This window comes from Chelonia mydas, chromosome 4 (genome assembly GCF_015237465.2).
Source record: "Chelonia mydas isolate rCheMyd1 chromosome 4, rCheMyd1.pri.v2, whole genome shotgun sequence".
NCBI lineage: Eukaryota > Metazoa > Chordata > Testudines > Cheloniidae > Chelonia > Chelonia mydas.
Window position 1 is genome coordinate 59838977 of NC_057852.1, and position 21178 is coordinate 59860154.

The following is a 21178-nucleotide window of genomic DNA, read 5'->3' on the forward strand; positions in this document are numbered from 1 at the left end:
CCTCCTACACCCCAAGCCCCTCATCCCTGGTCCAACCTCCAGCTGGAGCCCTCACCCCCTCCTGCACCCCAATTCCCTGCCCCAGCCCAGTGAAAGTGAGCGATGGAGGAAGGGAGGTGGATGGGGCAAGGGTGTTCTGTTTTCTGTGATTAGAAAGTTGGCAATCCTACCCCCATGCTTGACTCGACCCATATTTTCATTTACATTTTGTGAATGTAATAACTTTGCTGCAGATATTTCAGCAGCTTTAGACGTATTTGTTCTCATCTATATGCACAGAGATCTAGATGTGCAAGTCTTGTTCAGTGCTAATGTAACATACACAAACTCTTGCTCTGGGAATATACCCCTTAGCAGCAAAGTAACATTTGAGACCAACTTGATGCTCTGCTCTGCTCCTGAACATAGAAGTGTTGCATAAATCCATTTATATGCATGTACAAGCAAATGCAATATACGATTTTGCAATACACATCTGTGTGTGTGTGTATTTTTTTTTGTTTCTGAGCACTTGGAAAATGGCTGTATGGTTATTTAATTTTTGCACTAAAATGCACTTACAGTACTTGCATACAGCATCATGCAGGAATATACTATTAAATAAAACAGGAGTTACCAAATGTACTTGATTTTTTAAAAAATATTTGGTAACATGTTAATCAGCACTATTTACTATTTGCATCACCTCCAGTAAACAGATTGTTCTGTAGCAAAATCCAAAGTAATAATTAAAAACACTGTTCGCTTAATTAAAATTTTCCATAAAAGAGCTGCTGTATTCTCACTTGTCATGTGCACTATCAAGAACTACTTAAGTACAAAAAGAACAGGAGTACTTGTGGCACCTTAGAGACTAACAAATTTATTAGAGCATAAGCTTTCGTGGGCTACAGCCCACTTCATCGGATGCATAGAATGGAACAGATAGTAAGGTACAGAGATATACATACACACAAAAACAGATAAGTTGGAAGTTACCATACAAACTGTGAGAGGCTAATTAGTTAAGATGAGCTATTATCAGCAGGAGAAAAAAAACTTTTGTAGTGATAATCAAGATGGCCCATTTAGACAGTTGACAAGAAGGTGTGAGGATACTTAACTTAAGGAAATAGATTCAATATGTGTAATGACCCAGCCATCCCCAGTCTCTATTCAAACCCAAGTTAATGGTATCTAGTTTGCATATTAATTCAAGCTCAGCAGTTTCTCGTTGGAGTCTGTTTTTGAAGCTTTTCTGTTTCAAAATTGCCACCCTTAAATCTTTTACTGAGTGGCCAGAGAGGTTGAAGTGTTCTCCTACCGGTTTTTGAATGTTATGATTCCTGATGTCAGATTTGTGTCCATTTATTCTTTTGCGTAGAGACTGTCCAGTTTGGCCAATGTACATGGCAGAGGGGCATTGCTAGCACCTGATGGCATGTATCACATTGGTAGATGTGCAGGTGAACGAGCCCCTGATGGCATGGCTAATGTGATTAGGTCTGATGATGGTGTCACTTGAATAAATATGTGGACAGAGTTGGCATTGGGCTTTGTTGCAAGGATAGGTTAGTGTTTTTGTTGTATGGTTGTTGGTGAGTATTTGCTTCATGTTGGTGGGCTGTCTGTAGGCGAGGACTGGTCTGTTTCCCAAGATCTGTGAGGGATCATTTTTCAGGATAGGTTGTAAAATCTTTGATGTGCTGGAGAGGTTTCAGTTGGGGGCTGAAGGTGACAGCTAGTGGCGTTCTGTTATTTTCTTTGTTGGGCCTGTCCTGTAGTAGGTGACTTCTGGGTACTCTTCTGGCTCTGTCAATCTGTTCTTTCACTTCAGCAGGTGGGTATTGTAGTTTTAAGAATGCTTGACAGAGATCTTGTAGGTGTTTGTCTCTGTCTGAAGGACTGGAGCAAATGTGGTTGTATCCTAGAGCTTGGCTCATCCGATGAAGTGGGCTGTAGCCCACGAAAGCTTATGCTCTAATAAATTTGTTAGTCTCTAAGGTGCCACAAGTACTCCCTGTTCTTTTTGCGGATACAGACTAACACGTCTGCTACTCTGAAACCTACTTAAGTACAGTTATGACTGAAATTCTAACTTGGTTTGTCCAGCTACTGTGATAGGCGTAAACTTTAAAGTGACTGAACTGGGCTGTAGCCTTGAGCTGTATTGGGCCAAAAGTTTGTTTTTATGTTATGACGTAGTATGGTTGAGGCAAAACTATCTGAATAGTACTGGGACTCATTTTGGCAGCAAGAGTTTGAAGCATGCTTAAGCATACTGGTTTTGTTAGTGTCTGCATCTTTAAAGTCCATTATTAACGGCAGTGTTAATGGGATGACTAATTGGCACAGCCCCTTTATTATTGTTTGCTGGAGGAAACCCGGCAGATTGCAAGTTTTTAACTTGTTGGTCCTGTAGTTAACAATCTTTACAACATGAATAGTGTGAGGAAAAATTACATTTGTCATTAAAATACTTGCTTTCAGTTTTTTTAATGTAGGAGAGAATACTTTAACAAACCAGACCCTGAGATGGGGAAAAGCGCATTATTCTTTGTAATCTGAAAACATGACGTGTTTGGCCAAAAGAGAGTTTCTGAAGAATGAATTAAAATGAGGTAAAGTTCTAAAATTGTCATAGTTAGGCTACCATTGAGCCCAAATACTGTTATCTTACAAACTTGCATTCATATGTTTGAAATGCTTTGTGAAAATACGAAATCTGATGTATGCATTGCATTCTGAAATTCCTTTGTATATCTTTTGTTGTTGTTGTTTCCTCTGTCTCCCAGGACAGGCTCTTTCCTCCTGTCTCTTTTTGCCCTCTCCCAGAGCACAAGCACTCTTCTAAGCATCTTTATATGCTGCCAATAGCAAAGGATATCTGGCAGTGTGGGAAACTTGAGCTTCATTGTGAATCTTCAATATGTGCTATTACCATAATAAAGAGTATCTTTAAGATCTGTTACTCACTGCACCTGCACTCCTAACACCTTGGGCTGTAATCTTGTTAGATCCCATAAGTCATGCAAGGTCAGAGCACTTGTATGGGAGACTAACAAAAGGAAACTCAGGTGCTTTAGGAAGTGCTTATGCCTTCTGAGTCAATATTGAGTTAGTGTTCCAGCCTGGTGGTAGAGAACACTGTGGTGTGCTTCTTGTGGTGCTCTATTTTAGATGAGTTGGAAATCAAAGCCCTGATCACCTGTAAAATTCCAGTTCACCTGTATTAAGTTTAGGTGTGTTCTCTCTGGCCTGGCCAAATTCCAGTTTGGGCAATTACATTCAATTTTATGAAAATGTCTCAATTGGAAAAGCCATTTTTTGCTTCCTATAATAAAAACAAACCTTAGAAACTTGTGGATTTTTTTTTCTGCTGCTAGGTGGCTTATTTCATGCAGTTTAAAAGAGGAAGGGCATGGACATTATCAATAAGACTGGAGGAGAAATTGTTCAGATTGTAAGGTGAGATGTGGAGAAGACAGAAACTGCTTTGTGGAGGAGGAAAAGAAGTCATCCAAGTGAAGAGTAAAATGATTTAAGGCATGAGGCCAGGAGAAAGCAAAGGAGATACAAGTAGTAAGCAAAGCGAATTAAAGTTTGTGTTTTGGTTTTCCTCTACACTAATGTAGCTGCGGGCAAGATAGTGGGGCTTTTTAGCTTAAGAGGTGACCTTAGAATGGTAGTAATGCAGGAAAGCAATGGATGGATTCAAAGGGAAGTGTGGGTAATGTGGTTGCAATGGGGGGAAGATGACTTCACAATTAGTATTTTGAACATACTTGGTGAGGCTGGGGATTGAGAACTGGGAGGCCGTGTTAGTCCAGGCAAAAGTGACCATTCATGGCAAGTATCTTAAGAGTGAGGAATAGATGGGACATGATGAACAGACAGAGCCAATGTTTTGTCTCATTGAAAGTCAGTGGAACTTAAATTCCTAAATGACTTTTAACAATTGGATTTAGGCTCCTAAGTCAATTCAATGCTTTTGAAAAATTTACCAGAAGGTAATTTGAATCTGCACTAATTGTTGCTTTATTCGTTAGGACTGATTCATCCTTCAGGAGATAACAATGTATAGTCTTTCCCAGTTAAATTCCCTAAATTCTTATGAATGGGTTGCATAAGTGGGCTGTTTTTTTTTTTTTTTTTTTTTTATTCCACTTTCCTCCCAAAGAAGTACTTAACTTATGTCTACGATCATAAGCTGCTTTAATTACGTTGGTTGTGTATGTCCACACAATACTTCTTGTGTCAGCAGAGTGCATCCATAGTCCTTGCTCTTGCATCTACAGAGAGCATTGCATTATGGGTAGCTATCCCACTGTGCAAAACACCACCCTCTGCCATTGGGAGCTCTGGGAACGGATCATGGTGCATCATGGAGGCGAGCTTTCCGTTCCATAATGTGGTTCTTTCCATCCCATCATTTCATGGGCTTCGAACTTGGTTCGTGCCATTTTCCGACAGTCCTTGTAAACTGTGCACCCACCATCTCTGCCTGACAGCATGGATCCTGAACTGTTGACCAGTCTGGTGATGAGCGTTCCGAACACAACGTGGCTGTCCTGCAGTATTTCATGAGCTGGGTGTAGTTGGGTGGTGGTTGTCCCTCCCCCTCTGGCTCGGAGGGAGGTCACACTGCCTCACTATGCTGTCGGGATCTCTGCCTAGTATTAGGGAAATTAGCAAGTTGGGTGTTAATGTACCGACTGGCCTAATGGGGCCGAACCCCAGATAGGCAATTAGTTCCAGCCTGTGGGCAGAAATAGGTTCTCCCAGGAGTCTGTATGCCCTGGCCCTGAGGCAGGGGCTGCACAGCAAACAGTCTATAGCCCCTGGGCTCTTTAAGCAAATACTGTAGGCTATGGCCTGGGGTCCCTTTGGCAGGAGCTAGAGCAATCTCAGCTGTCGCTTAGCTCTGTGTCCTTGATGTAGGGACAGAGCAAACCCCGTAGTCAATTAGCTCTGGGCTGTAGTTGCAGAAGCAGAGCAAACCCAGTGGTTGGGTGTCCTAGCTCCAGCAGACAACAGACGAATGCAGGCCACTGGACCTGGCGAGGGGAGGCTGCCTCCCCCGGGGTGGGGTGACAGGTGGGGTCCAGGCCCACCCCACTTCACCAGACCCCCGACCCAGGGCCCAACTGTGGCAGAGTGGTCCGTCACAGAGTCAGCGGGGATTCCAGCCGCAACATGCCGACCAGGCCTCAGGCAGAGCTACAGCCAGACTGAGGTCAGCTGTCCCTGGGCCACTCTCCGCTCCTCTCCTCTGCTCTCAGGATGTACCTGGATCAGTGGGGCGTCCTCCGTCTGTTCTGGGTAGGTGGCCAGCGGCAGTCCCGGCAGGTCTGTGGCGGATGCAAGTTCCCCAGCAAGTATGGCACCACTGGGCTTGGCATCAGTTGGTGGCTCAGAGTGAGCAGTATCAGTCTGCCTCCCTCAGTGTCTCAGCTCCAACTGAGCTGGAGGACCCACCCTTTATACTTCTGGTTACCCACTTCCAGTGGGAGGGCGAGGCAGGCCTGACTCTTCACCCCCTCTGGCTAGGAGGGGGGGCCACACCGCCTCACTACACAGTGAAACAGAGAGGGAATCGGTGGTGCTTGCCCTGCTGTCTGCCAGGGAAACAAATAATTCAGGATTGCTGCTGGCATTCACGGAACAGCTGCACACGGTGGACCGTCGGTATTGGGCTTGGGAAACAAGACACTGAGTGGTGGGATTGCATTGTGATGCATGTATGGGATGACGAGTAGTGGCTGCAGAACTTCTGGATGCCCAAATCCACCTTCCTGGAACTGTGTGCAGAGCTCGCCCTAGCACTGCGGTGCAAGGACAGCAGAGTGAGATCTGCCCTGACTATGGAAAAGCAATTGGTGATCGCTGTGTGGAAGCTGGCAACTCCAGACTGCTACCAGTCCATCTCAAATAAGTTTAAAGTCGGGAGGTTCACCATAGGGGTTGCAGTGATGGAAGTATGCAAGGCCATTAATCGCCTTCTGCTCTGAAGGACTGTGACTCTTGGTAATGTGCAGGAAATACTTGATGGGATTCCCAAACTGCAGTGGGGCAGTAGATGGAACGCATATCCCAATTTTGGCGCCAGACCATCTTGCGATGGAATGCATCAACCAAAAGGGCTACTTCTCCATGGTCTTGCAGATACTGGTGGATCACTGGGGCCATTTCACTGACATCAATGTGGGGTGGTGAGGGAAGGTGCATGATGCACTCATCTTTCGGAACACTGTAATGTATAGGAAGCTGCAATGGACTTAAATTGCAGCTAGGGAAGTTTAGGTTGGCCATTAGGAAAAACTTCCCAACTGTCAGGCTGGTTAAGCACTGGAATAAATTGCCTAGGGAGATTGTGGAATCTCCATCATTGGAGATTTTTAAGAGAGTATTAGACAAACTACTGTCAGAAATGGTCTAGATAATACTTAGTCCTGTCATGAGTGCAAGGGACCGGACTAGATGACCTCTTGAGGTCCCTTCCGGTCCTACAAACATATGATTCTATCTTTAAGAGCACAGGCCTGTTCAGAAAGCTGCAAGCAGGGACTTTCTTTCCAGACCAGAGAATTACTACTGGGGATGTTGAAATGCCAGTAGTGATCCTGGGAGACCCAGCCTGCCCCTTACTCCCATGACTCATGAAACTGTACCTCAGCCACCTCGACAGCAGCAAGGAGTGCTTCAACTACAGGCTGAGTAGGTGCAGAATGACCACAGAATGTGCCTTTGGCCGTTTGAAAGACTGCTGGTGCGACTTATTCATGAGATTAAACCTCCATGGAAAAAATATCCCAGTGGTTATAGATGCCTGCTGTGTGCTCCATAATATCTAAGAAGCGAAGGGGAAAAAGTTTCCTCTGGGGTGGAGCGCAAAGGTGGAATGGCTGTCTGCTAATTTTAAGCAGCCAGATACCAAAGCTGTAAGAAGAGCTCAACAGGGAGCTATATGACTAAGGGAGACTTTGAAAGACCATTTTAATAATGAGCTACAGTAATGTGTGTTACAGTAGTGAGCTCTGCCTAGGTGTTTTTTTTTTTTTTTTGACACCCCAGTATGAACCCTGTAGTGAGTGCTGTGTGTGTAGTAATATAACATTGTAAATGCACCTATTGCTGTTTTCTGTGAATGATGTCAGCCCCAGTCAGCAAATGCTGTAAACTAATAAAGGTGAATTAAGTTTCCATAAATAGACTTTTATTCCAAACCTATACAAACAGACATATTTATAACTGACTGAAACTTTATAAATGAAGGGAAAAGAACCTTTGAAGGAGAGAGATGCATTTGTGAAATGAAAATGACTGTTCTTTCACAGGTCACTGTATATGTGGCTGTGATTCTGTGCTCTCACCTGGGGTGACATGGTTGGGGTAGTGCAGCAGCCCTGGATGCCACATGGCGAGAGAGAGAGAGGGGCTGTGTGTGTGTGTCCCCCAGAATGCAGTTCTCTATGGGTTTCAGAGGGAGGTGAGCACAGGTCTGTTGAATCTGAAGGTCAACTTGAGTGTCTAGCTTGTCTGTTTGCCCTTTGAGAAGCACTAGCATCTCCTGTTGCATGTTTGTCTCCTTTCCCCTCTATCCCAATCCATTCTGTCCGATGATGATCCTCCAAGCCCTGTGCTTGGTATCCAAAGCACCAGAGGGTTGTAGAATCTCTTGGAACATGTCATCTCACGTCCTCTTCCTTCTCCTTATCTGCCTGAGCTGCTCCACTGGTGTGGATGGAGAGAACCTCAAAGCCACATTTCCGGCTCTAAATGGTACAATGCACAGTGGTACTATTGTGAGTGTAATCACAAGATAAATGGAAACTTGGTACACTGAACTTACTCCACTTGATCCACACAAGTTGCAAACACTACAGTCTCACTTCTCCTTGGGATTCATAGAGCCTGGCAGCAGTCTCAGCCCTGGTGAGTACGGCCCAGGGGGAGGGAGCAAGTTGGGACAATAAGAGGGAGTGATGGCTCACAGGCATAAGTATATTCGGATAGGGCAGTTGAACTGAATACTGGCACAGTTTTCCCCAGGCAGTGGTGATTTCAGCTGATATCTCACTCTTGAGGGTAACAGAGGCTGAAAAGGAACAGCTCCTGCAGGCGTCTGGCTGCAGACTGGGTCCGTATGCTGTTAGCCTGTGTGCTGTAATGGTGCCTGCTAAAGCAATTGCTGAGTGGCGTGGGAAAGTGTCCTACTGCGGCGGAACAAATAAGGTAGCCCTCCCCAGAAATCTTTGGCAGAGGATTGCAGATTACCTTCAGGAAAGTTTCTTCAAGATCTCTGTGGAGGATTCACGCGACATCCCAGTGTGCCTAAGCAAACTGTTCTGCAGCCCCCCCTCTGTCTAACTGTACAAGGAAATGAGAAGCAGATAGCAACTATACCTCTATGGATTATTTCACTATGTCTTCTAGCATGATTAAAAAAGAGTAAATGAACAGCTGCAATATCAAAGCAAACTGCATACTTACCAGAGGTCCTTCCTCTGCATCAGGTTCGCCCATGCTGGACTGTAGGGATTAGCTTGACTGCTCTGGAGTCAAAAACACATCCTGGACCGCTGCACCACTGGATCCCCCAGTCGCCTGTCCCCCATATTCCTCCTCTTCTTTGTCCAGCACCACCTCCTCACTGTTCACTCCAAGGACCTAGGACTCTGGCTCTTCTGAACTATCCACTGGGCTCTTGGGGTAGTAGGGTGGTCTCCACCCAGGATAGTGTGCAGTTCTTTGTAAAAGCGGCATGTCTGTGGCTCTGCACCAGAGCGACTGTAGCCTCCCTTGCCTTCTGGTATGCCTACCACAGCTCCTTGGCTTTCATGCGGCATGGCTGCAGGTCCCTCCTGTAGCCCTTCTCACCGTGCCCGAGCAATCTGCTCATAGATATTGTCAAAGTTTGACTCAGACTCACAATTTATCAGACCACTCTGTTTTATTAGCAAAGCTGCTCTGCTAATACATTTAGAAGTGAGCCCCCCGAGTGGGGCTTGTCTTTCAATTTGTACAGTTTTTTGGAGAACAAGTTACAGAGAAGTTACAGACAAAAGAAGAAAAAGATTTTAGTCACCACCCTTCGAGATCCCTGCAACCAGTCATGTATCTTCAATTACCTGCCACCCTTAACAATCTCCTTTAACAGCTTCCAGTTAACTTAACTAATTGCCCTTCACACCTTCCATTCTGATGCCTGCTTCTTAGACGTGCTGGCTCTATCTTAATTGCTTCTCCATTCAAAAGCTAACTGTCCCTACCTGTGCTCCCTCAGATACTTTGTAACATGTTTTGGCATGCCCTCTCATATACAATGTATTCAGCATGTCCCCTTATACAACGTTATACTTATACAATGTTATACTTCCACAATATCAGCACTTCTGTGGATGGATGGAACTGTCCCTTCATAGCCTCTTTTCCCCACAGGCCCAGCAGATTCATCATCTCCTGTGTATTCCAGGCAGGAGGGCATCTGCTGCATGGTCAGCTGGGCAGTTGCTAAGTGAGCTCTCCCCACTGAGCAAACAGGAAATGGAATTTCAAAAATTCATGGGTCTTTAGAGGGGAGGGGGCGTATACCTGTGTACCCCTGGTCATCAGGCTGTGGATCTCAAAACGGTAACCAGAGCAGTCACAGTGGGGCATTGTGGGACACTTCCTGGAGGCCACTAACATCGACATAAGTAACATTGTCTACACTGACACTGCATCGATGTAACTGCATCGACCTAAGTGCTTCGCCTCTTGCAGAGGTGGAGTTATTGACTCAGCGTAGCAGCCGATTTACATCGGCAGGAGTAACATTTTAGTGTAGACCAGTGGTTCTCAACCTACTTACTGCTGTGGGCCGCATATGCAATTCTCTGTGTTATGTGGGCTGCATCCACACAATATATATACTACCTGTATGGCCCTGAAGATGTCACATGCGCCACAGCTGTGTACTGATTGCGCTGCAGGTTGAAGCCACTGGTGTAGACACTTGCGAAGTTAGGGAGACATTAGGTGCCTTGCATCAATCTATCTGCAGCATAGACCAGGCCTTAAAAAAGAAAAATCAAATGCACAGCTATAAAGTGGAGAATAACTGTCTAGGTAGTGGAACTTCAGAATAGGATCTGGGGGTTATAGTGATCATAAATTGAATATGTAACATGTTGCAGTTGTGGAAAAGGCTAATATCCTTCTGGTGTTATTAAGAGGCGCATCGTATATAAGACATGGGAGGAAATTGTCCTGCTCTGCATGGCACTGATGAAACCTCAGCTGGAGTATTGTGTCCAGTTCTGGGAACCATGCTTTAGGAAAGATGGGAGCAAACTGGAGAAAGTCCATCAGATAAAAGGTTTAGAAAACATGACCCATGAGAAAAGGTTACAAAAAAAGTGCTTAGTTTTATAAAAGGTTGGAGGTTGTGGAATCCCCGTCATTAAGAACTTGTTAGAAAAATGCCTGTCAGGCAAAGACTAGGTTTACATGGTCCTGCCTCAGCTCAGGGGAGTGGACTAGTGACTTCTTGAGGTCCCTTCCAGCCCTACCTTTTGTGACCAAGAGAGGATAAAACAGGGATTGGCAGTGTTTGGCCCGTGGCCCGCCAGGGCAAGTCTCCTGGCGAGCCGGGCCAGTTTGTTTACCTGCCATGTCTGCAGGTTCAGCCGATTGCGGTTCCCACTGGCTGCGGTGCGCCGCTGCAGGCCAAAGGGAGCCATGGGAAGCCATGGCCAGCACATCCCTTGGGCCCGCGCCGCTTCCCCACAGCCCCCATTGGCCTGCAGCGGCAAACCACGGCTAGTGGGAGCCGCGATCGGCCGAACCTGTGGACGTGGCAGGTAAACAAACTGGCCCGGCCGCCAGGGGGCTTGCTCTGGCAGGCCGCGGGCCAAACGTTGCCGATACCTGGGATAAAACTTTAAATGGAAAAGAAACAACCCAGGCAAGGTCCATAACAAAAAATGATTGGACTAAGTCATATTGTTCTAATCTTGTGAAATCATCTTGAAAATATGCCATCCTAAGTATAAAATCTACTTGTCCCACCCTTATAACGTGGTGATGTGAAAGTTATTTTTACTTAAAGTTACTGTTTAGACAGACAGACACGAGTAATTTTGCAGGTCTGATGTTATACAAACTATCATAAGTATCTCCATATGCTCTATAGGTTGTGATATGTTCCCCACTGGTCATATGGATAATCAGAAATGCACAGCTGGAAGGGACTTTCAGGTCATCTAGGCCAGCCCTTTGTGCAGAAGCAGAACGAAGTGGTGTACCTAGACCTTCAATGATGGGCATTCACAACCTCCCTTGGAAACTACTTAATAGAACACAAGCCAGAATAAGGAAAGAACAGGTTAGCTAACTGTTCCAGCCAAGGGGCAATAATACTACTATCCGTAGTGGAACTACTACCTGTAATAAAAGCTTTTAGTACAATGTCACTGTTGTCACTATGTATCAGACACACAATAAAGCAGTTATTTTTCAGAGTAGGGTAATTATGAATTGCCTATAAATAAGTCACCTATGGCAAAGAAAGTGATTTTATTTTTTTACTCAAATAAGAGCCTAATTCCTGACAGCACACTTGTTTTCCAGTGCCTTCTGTAATGGAGTCAGAATGATGTTATGTACTAGCTTATGTTTCCAAGGAATTAACTCGATAGTTTAACATTGTTTCACTCCAAGATAAAGCCCCTTTTGGGCAGTGGTTTGTAAGTTGTGTATGTTAGTTTTAGGTGTCTTATACTCTCATCACTGAAACAGGTTTTTGAAAATGTTTAATTTCAGACCATAGTGGTATTCAGAGTAGCAGCCGTGTTAGTCTGTATTCGCAAAAAGAAAAGGAGTACTTGTGGCACCTTAAAGACGAACACATTTATTTGCGTATAAGCTTTTGTGAGCTACAGCTCACTTCATGCATCCGAATGCGTCCGATGAAGTGAGCTGTAGCTCACGAACGCTTATGCTCAAATAAATTTGTTAGTCTCTAAGGTGCCACAAGTACTCCTTTTCTTCATAGTGGTATTGTAAACTAACTTAAATTAATTATTTCTCCTCTGAAAAGAGTGACTATTTTAAAATGCATGTAGATTTCCCACAAATGCAGACTTCTACTGCATAGAACACGCTGACCTCTATATAATTTACTGGTGGACCCGACCAGTTATTTTAAGAAGGCTGTCTAATTTTGGATAGATATTCTCTCCCATCTTCTTCCTCCCCCCACCCCCCACCCCCCCATGTAACTGAATATCAGCAGGCTAACTCCATAGTTTGAGCCTGGCCTGTGGCTAACTGTTACTAAATGTACTGAGTTACATCACCGGTACGATGCACCAGCAATCCCACTGCTAATTACAATATTTAATCATAATCTTATATGTTGTGATTTATAATTAAATTGGCCATAAAATATCAGTTGAGCATGTGACAGCGTACTTGCAGCAGCAGCAGGATTACGTATTGGACCAAAAACTGGTCTCTCGCATAGATGGAAAAACACAAAAAAGCTTTACAGACCATCATGTAAAATACCTTCTTACAGCAACTGTATACTAATGGTTTATAATTATTTCTCATTCTATTGAAACATAAACTGAAAAAAATCCTGTATGTTCAGATAACATTATGTCAATTGTTAGGAAACTTGAGAATGTGGTAGGCTTTTTCACCTTTATCAGATGACATAAACCAGGAAATTCAAAGATAAAGCTTGATACTCTCCTTTTCTCTGTCAAGGAATTTTTAATAACTTACAGTATTTATTCATACGTATGGTTCAATTTCTAGATTTCCTGAATCATTTCTGTTTATAACTTATCCTTACTTCAAGAGCATACATAACTAACTCCTCTTAGGTATTTTAATATAAAAATAGGGTAGCGGTTAATGGAATCTTTGTGGGGAACTAAATTAAACATACTTTAAAACAGTAGTTTTTCTGTAATTTAAGCTTTGTCTTAATTGCCTAGATCTCAAAAACTTGAAAGAAAAACTTAAGTAAAATGTGGGGGTCTGAAAAACGTAGAATTAGGTAGTAAACATATGCTGATGCAATCACACGATACAAATGCATTCTTGATCTTTTTTGCCTCTAACATGGGACTGAAGTCTGAAAAGATATGGATGTGTCTTAATTATCTGTTTATCTTAATGAGAAAAACAAGTTTTTACTACTGAAAGCAGTGCATACTGAAAATAAGTTATGGAAGTTTCTACTCAACAAATTGTCATCAAGTTCTGATTATAGAATCTCTTTGCTACTTAAACCATCAGCCAAAAACAAAAAACCCAAACCATAGCTTGATATTGTCTCAAATTCCAACTTGATTTTTCAGCCCTGGTATTTAGTTTTCAAGTAAAATGATTAATTTTACTGAGAATAAAATATGTAGAACATTGCAACTTTATGAAGTCTTTGTCAGTCATGTTTTGATTATAACAAATCTTACAAACGTTTGTAGTGTTGTCTCAAGTATATTATATTAATCAGTTTTGGCTTTATACTGAGAACTCTAGTTTTTGTTTGAGCATTCAGGTTTGTGCTCCCCAGGCATGAACCCAGAATCTTTTAGCCAGCAGTGTCAATTGGGGCTGTGCATTTACCCATGTACTGTCTCACCTCCTACAACAAAGGTAAAGGGTAGAACAGCTGCAAACACCACTCCATTCCTTCTCACTGCCCACTGTGAGTGTCATTCTCCTTTCTTCGTAGTTTCTAGATAGTTCAGAATGATAGTTACTGTAGTTTTTGATCAGTTTTATTTGTCTATTGGTTTAAAAAATAAAAATGAAGCAATTTATCACCTCAGTACAGAGGAGTAGGCCCAATGACAGAGAACAGATATCCAGGTTTTAAAATCTGTCTTGCTTGTCAGACTGCTATACCTGCTAATGATGTGCCTATAAAATGTTTGTTTTGTTTAGGGGGGTCTAATTGCTAGCAAGTGTGCCACTTGTACCTCTTTTCCTAAGTGCACAGAGAACTCATGATGCCCGTTAACAAAATATTTTCAATAGAAAAGTCTACGTGGGGCATGTGTGACTTAGGGGTATCCTCTTGGGAGCAGTCCCTTCTGCTTCAAAGCAGGTTTCAACAAGTGGTCCTGGCTACAGGAGCTGCCAGTCTGAGACACGAGAGATCTTCTAGCCATGAGGGACCTCATGCTGCTATTGAGCATTCTGAGCCTTTTAGTCAGCCCTCCTTGGGTTAGTCTTCCCTTCCTGGAGGCAGGGAAGAATAAAGATCTCCAGATGGGACTCAGGGCTGACTGCAGTCTGATACTGACCAAGAAGAAGGCCAAGAGTCCTCATGCTAACTTGTCTAAACAGATTTTTTTCAAACTGCATTGCAACCAGGAACCTTCAAAGGCTGGTGGATCATGTTCCTTGGTGACCTACATCGCTTCCTCAGTACCAGTGGCATCGATACTTTATATGTTGTAGCATACAGTCTGACAAGACTTCTCCTGGGACTCCACACTGGTACTATTGATCACTGTACAGAACGGAAACGGGGGAGAACATCTGACTTTTCTAGTCAACTCAGGCCTTATAAATATTTCAAAATATCATGTTCTTCATTAAGTAAGCATCTATTATTTTCAGTCTAAAATGGAGCAAATACCTGTATTTACTTTTCGCCAACCATCAGTAGTTTGTTGTAGAGAAAGCTTTCGCCTTAATTCCTTTTGGTTTTAGTGCCAAGAGTATTTTCTGGACTAGTTCAACCAAAGTTGAAAAGCAAATTGGGAGTTGAAAAAAGCAGGAAAGCTTGTTTTCCTCTTCCAATCTATAAATAAAAATCAGGTGGGAAAGGATGAGATCTAGTAATTCTGATAACTTGGAAGGACATGGGGCCAGATTTGCAATATATATAGGCACCTAAAGATGCAAGTAGGTGCCTATTGGGATTTTCAAGAGTACCTAAGGTTAGGCACTCCTAACAATCCCACTAGGCACCTTCTGCATTTTTAGATGCCTATAATTTTAAAAATCCTATTTGCATAGGCAGCGTCTTCACTAAGCTCTAAAGCAGCGCAGCTGTACCAGTGCAGCTCCGGAGTCAGATGCAACAGATTACAAAATACCATTTTTGGGTCACTTTTCTGGGTGGAACCACTCATCATTCTTTAAATGTATGCATCAATGGAAGTTGGGGACTGCATGGGTTCTACACTGACAAAGTGAAGGTCAACTGCATGAAGTTGGAAGTGGCTCTCTTGCAGTCCATGACTTTGTCTCATTTGTCTTTTTTGTTAGTCCTGGGACAAAGTATAGTCACTTTCCTTTAAAATTAGGTTATTCACCGCACTGCCCACCTTGTACCAAATAACAAGCGTCTGAGGGAATGCAAATCAAAGCCACTTTTTTTATCCCTGAGCCCCTCAAAAATAAGTCTCCCATACCATGCATATCATTTCTCTACTGCTGTAAATAGGTCTGTACATACCATGCCTCTCATCTTTTCCCCCACAATTTGTTTTCTCCAAATTATCTCAATATTTTTTTCTATATGAACTGTCAGTGATAAATCCCTTCATCAAGACCATTACGGGCTGTTGGCAGCCTTCTTATTTAGGAGTGTTTTGTAATAAATCATAATTAAGTGTCTGAGATTATATGCCAAAAAAGCCTAACCCAAGTTTTCATGCAAGAACTCGTATGTCCAGAACAAACGCCCCTTTTTGTTTATTTAAACAAACAAAAAACCCCTCAAGTCAGAGATGACTGATTTATAAATCACCAATTTAAATTGGCAAGCGAGAACACCGACTTAAATAATTGATTCTGTTCTTGTTTAGTATTTGTACTTTTTAGTTACTTTCCTTTTTAAAAAAAAAAAAAATTGTCGTTGGTATTGCCATTAAAACATGTTGGTTTGCAACCAAATACTGTGTAGCCTTTACACTGAGGATATGTCTATACTGCATTCACAGGCTGTGATTGCAGCTCAGATAGACATACCCTAGTTAGCTTGGGCCCAAGAGCAGTGAAGCCATGGCAGTGCAGGATAACCCTGTGAGTAATTACCCAGAATTCTGGGTGGGCCGGAGCAATGAAGCAGCTTCATTGCTCCGGAACCTAAGCTAGCTTTAATCTAGCTAGTTTAGTTTACCGGCATTTGTTCCATTTTAGACTGAAAATAATAGATGCTTACTTAATGAAGAACATGATATTTTGACAGTCTGTTTTTGAAGTTTTTCTGTTGAAGAATTGCCACGTTTAGGTCTGTTAAGTGACCAGAGAGACTGAAGTGTTCTCCTACTGGTTTTTGAATGTTATAATTCCTGATGTCAGATGTGTGTCCATTTATTCTTTTGTGTAGAGACTGTCCGGTTTGGCCAATGTACATGGCAGAGGGACATTGCTGGCACGTGATGGCATATATCACAATGGTACCCATAGGAGAACACTTCAGTCTCTCTGGTCACTCAATAACAGACCTGAAAGTGGCAATTCTTAAACAAAAAAACTTCAAAAAGAGATTCCAATGTGAAACTGCAGAACTGGAATTAATTTGCAAACTAGACACCATCAGATTAGGCCTGAATAAAGACTGAGAGTGGTCGGGTGATTACAAAACCTAAACCTAATTTCCTCCTACTGTTACTCTCACCTTCTTGTAAACTGTTTGAAATGGGCAACTCATTACCACTACAAAAGTTATTTTTCCTCCCTTGGTATCCTACTGTTAATTGAATTGTCTCGTTAGACTGACCTCACACTTGGTAAGGCAACTCCCATCTTTTCATGTATTTATACCTGCTCCTGTATTTTTCACTCCATGCATCTGATGAAGTGGGTTCCAGCCAATGAAAGCTTATGCCCAAATAAGGTGCCACAAGGATTCCTCGTTGTTTCTTCTGCTAAGGATACCTTTTTATTACTATGGAGTTTGTGTGTTTTGTAGGTTTCTCTTTTCCTGATAGTTGGTTTATATTGCAGGGAATTATTACTGTGGACTGGGATTATTCAGAGCTACATGCTAACTGCAATTTAGGTAATATCACACCTATGCAGCAACTCCCATGGGGCTTGCAGATTAAGTGACTACTGTAATATATTTAAAACTTCACTTGGGTTTTAAAGATATTAATTCTTAGTTGTGTATGTGTATTAGAAGTAGTTACTGCATATGCCCTGCAATAGCATCTTGAAAATAAATGCTTTTTCTCTGCATACTTCATGCAATGCTCATCTGTTCCTTTATTATCTATTTCTTTTCATCTTGCTAAAACCAGAAAGATTCAGAATTCCTTGTCAGCAGTTACGGTTTTCTGATCATGTAATCTACCTGTGATGTGACTGAATTGTTAATCTGAGCCTTCTGCTTGCTGTTTTTAATACTGTGGAACAGGGAAATTTGTGAGTTTGGAAGGCATTCTATCTTCTAATCCTGACTAACTTGCTGCATAGCCTTTGGGAAATACCTTAATCTTTTTGCCTCAATTTCCCCTATTGTAAACACGGATAATACTAACTCTCCCACTTCAGACCAGCTTTAAGGATTTATTAGTGTCTTAACAGTGCTTTGAATGAATAAAATGTACTAAGTATTATATAGCATCATGATGTATTTGTCACTTTGCATAATTTTACTTGTTCTGTACAATCCAGAAAAACTTTCAGTCTAAATGAAGACCGGGACAACAGGAAAACCTTCTGTTAGCAATTACTATTAATTCTTTAGTTTCTAGGAGTTAATCTTGCACTCAACCACTTGCAAAAACTAGAATTTACCTTCTTGTTTTTCTTCTGTAAGGACATTGGTAAGGAAAGGAAAAGTATTCTTTTGTTTTTTCTTTTTGTTTTCATTTTGTTCATCTTTTTTTTTCCATATACTTAACAAATCAACACTCTCTTTAAAATGAGCATACAAACTGTTTCATCTAACACACATTGAAAAACAGTGTCTTATGTTGTAAACGTTTGCTCCTAATGCATCACAATAGAATGCCATGACACCATAAGACAAGTTCCAGGCTATAGACAGAATTGTTTAAGATGCAATTGAAAAGATATTATAGTGCCTAAACGTTTCCTTATCTAGGTTTTTATATGGATTTTCCTTTTTATTCAAACATTTCCAAGGATTTGAAACGTTCGTTACCAGTTGGGCTTGGTCTCTCAGAAACCCAAATAACATCTCATGGCTTTGACAGCACCAAAGAGGGAGTCATTGAAGCAGGGCCATTTCAAGGTAAAAACTATACTTACATGATTTTTACATTTCAACAATTTACCTGATTTAGGCATATTTTTAAAGGCATAGCCTCTTAAGACCCTCTTCAAACTCTAGCTGCTTTACACTTCAGCATAAATAGCAATTATTCTGATGTGCTGTGTATACCTTAGGTGTGAAATGTGTGTTCTCCTCAGTTGCTGGGTTGCGAAAATGAGAAATTGATATCTGCTTTTCTGGGGGTTTTAATGAAAACTCATAGCAGATTAGCCTATTTAACTAGCCTGCAGTTAATTTTAATAGCTCCTTTCCTATAATCATACTGGATTTCTTAATTGAAAGATTCTTGGTGTTATAAAAGTATGTATGCTATTTGATGGATACCAGTAATATTAAGAAGGGAAAATTGAGATTATAGTAAAAACTCTATACATAATTAGAGCTATATAACTAAATGATTGTTAGAGGTATTGTTCAAGTTGTAAACATAGCTCAAATCAGTCCCACTATCAGTTACCACTCCACTTCACTTCACTTTTCTAAAGCTAATAGAATTACAGTGAAATCCTCTTTTCCCAGCTCTTTAGTAGGTTGTTCCAATGAGACTAAATTGTTTCCTTTTTATTGTGATGTATATGTTGTAAAGGTTCTTAGACACCAAGCATAAGAATCAGTCCTAAAAATACTAAAAAATTTCATCGTATTGAAGATGGATCCACCATTTTACTTGCTCATCATAGAGCTGCAGGTTTCTTTAATTTGAATTGATTTATTTAAAAACTAACCTTGAGAAATGCAAAATTATTAAACAATCCAATAATAGCACTTTCTCCTTAATCTTCTGTCTGAAAATAATAAAGGAAACAGGACATAAATGAAATCTTAAACTATTATATATAGTTTTACTTTATCTCGAGCAAGATTATGAATTTAGAAAATCTGACTGAATATTGAGTGAACAGCTGTGAGACGGAGTCTTTATAGTAAAAGGTATAACTTATATATATCCTTGCTTTTATAAATAGAACCTTAAAAATGAAGCAAAAAAGTACAACTTGTTACATATGTCTTGGTGGCTCATGAGTGTTTGATGAAATCTTCAGTACAGCTAACGAAAAGCTGCATAAATCATAAACTCTGCTTACCATCCCTTTTTCATTTCATTCTATCTATAAGGCAGTAATACACTAGTTTAACAGAGTAGGTACAACAGAACTACTACCAAAATAAAGTGCACAGGACATTGTTCAAGCTATGCTAATAATTCTGAAATGTCAAAAATGCTTTACAGTGTAGGCAACAATTTTCATTTGTTGTAGAAACTGGGAACTTCATGCTTTCTCTGTGTGAAACATAGATTATTATCATTAACTAACCTGAATTTAAAAACAATATTTCAATCTTTCTCCAAAACAGTTACTTCAGATTATTTCTAATTGTTTTTCCCAAATGAATGGGAGTTGATGGAAATAGGCTTTGAATAACCCGATAGACAAAAAGATAAAATATGATTGACGCTGAATTTTACGAACTTCGATTTTTGCTCAGTAGAATGCATAAAAAAAAACACATGGGGGACGGGGGGAAGCAAAATTAGTAGGGGTAGGATGGGGGAAGTGTATTGTGAACAATGAAGCTTAAGCGAAGTTGGATACTCTTCATAGAATATCAGGGTTGGAAGGAACTTCAGGAGGTCATCTAGTCCAACCCCCTGCCCAAAGCAGGGCCAATCCCCAACTAAATCATCCCAGGCAGGGCTTTGTCAAGCCTGACCTTGAAAACCTCTAAGGAAGGAGATTCAACCACCTCCCCAGGTAACCCATTCCAGTGCTTCACCACCCTCTTAGTGAAAAAGTTTTTCCTAACATCCAACCTAAACCTCCCCCACTGCAACTTGAGACCATTACTCCTTGTTCTGTCATCTGGTACCACTGTGAACAGTCTAGATCCATCCTCTTTGGAACCCCCTTTCAGGTAGTGGAAAGCAGCTATCAAATCCCCCCTCGTTCTTCTCTTCTGCAGACTAAATAATCCCAGTCCCCTCAGCCTCTCCTCATAAGTCATGTGCTCCAGCCCCCTAATCATTTTTGTTGCCCTCCGCTGGACTCTTTCCAATTTTTCCACATCCTTCTTGTAGTGTGGGGCCCAAAACTGGACACAGTACTCCAGATGAGGCCTCACCAATGTCGAATAGAGGGGAATGATCATGTCCCTCAATCTGCTGGCAATGCTCCTACTTGTACAGCCCAAAATGCCGTTAGCCTTCTTGGCAACAAGGGTACACTGTTGACTCATATCCAGCTTCTTGTCTACTGTAACCCCTAGGTCCTTTTCTGCAGAACTGCTGCCTAGCTGTTTGGTCCCTAGTCTGTAATAGTGCATGGGATTCTTCCGTCCTAAGTGCAGTACTCTGCACTTGTCCTTGTTGAACCTCGTCAGATTTCTTTTGGCCCAGTCCTCTAATTTGTCTAGGTCCCTCTGTATCCTATGTCTACCCTCCAGCGTATCTATCACTTGTACCAGTTTAGTGTCATCTGCAAACTTGCTGAGAGTGCAGTCCATGCTATCCTCCAGATCATTAATGAAGATATTGAACAAAACCGGCCCCAGGACCGACCCTTGGGGCACTCGGCTTGATACCGGCTGCCAACTAGACATGGAGCCATTGATCACTACCCATTGAGCCCGACGATCTAGCCAGCTTTCTATCCATCTTACAGTCCATTCATCCAGCCCATACTTCTTTAACTTGCTGGCAAGGATACTGTGGGAGACCGTATCAAAAGCTTTCCTAAAGTCATGGAATAACACGTCCACTGCTTTCCCCTCATCCACAGAGCCAGTTATCCCATCATAGAAGGCAATTAGGTTAGTCAGGCGTGACTTGCCCTTGGTGAATCCATGCTGACTATTCCTGATCACTTTCCTCTCCTCTAAGTGCTTCAGAATTGATTCCTTGAGGACCTGCTCCATGATTTTTCCAGGGACTGAGGTGAG

The 21178-nt window shown here is 42.0% G+C and overlaps 1 protein-coding gene across 10 annotated transcripts in view; it reads left to right on the forward strand.

The window, feature by feature from the left end:
• The window catches only part of ARFIP1 (ADP ribosylation factor interacting protein 1), an 85547-nt gene that overhangs the window by 24167 nt on the left and 40202 nt on the right, over nt 1-21178 (forward strand). For 9 of the 10 annotated variants that reach the window (XM_043545829.1, XM_043545830.1, XM_043545833.1 and 6 more), the window contains one exon: nt 18091-18199. The exons of the other annotated variant lie outside the window; for it this stretch is intronic. In XM_043545829.1, coding sequence (XP_043401764.1) covers nt 18091-18199 — 109 coding nt within the window. The remainder of the gene's footprint in view (nt 1-18090; nt 18200-21178) is intronic. 10 annotated transcript variants of the gene reach the window in all.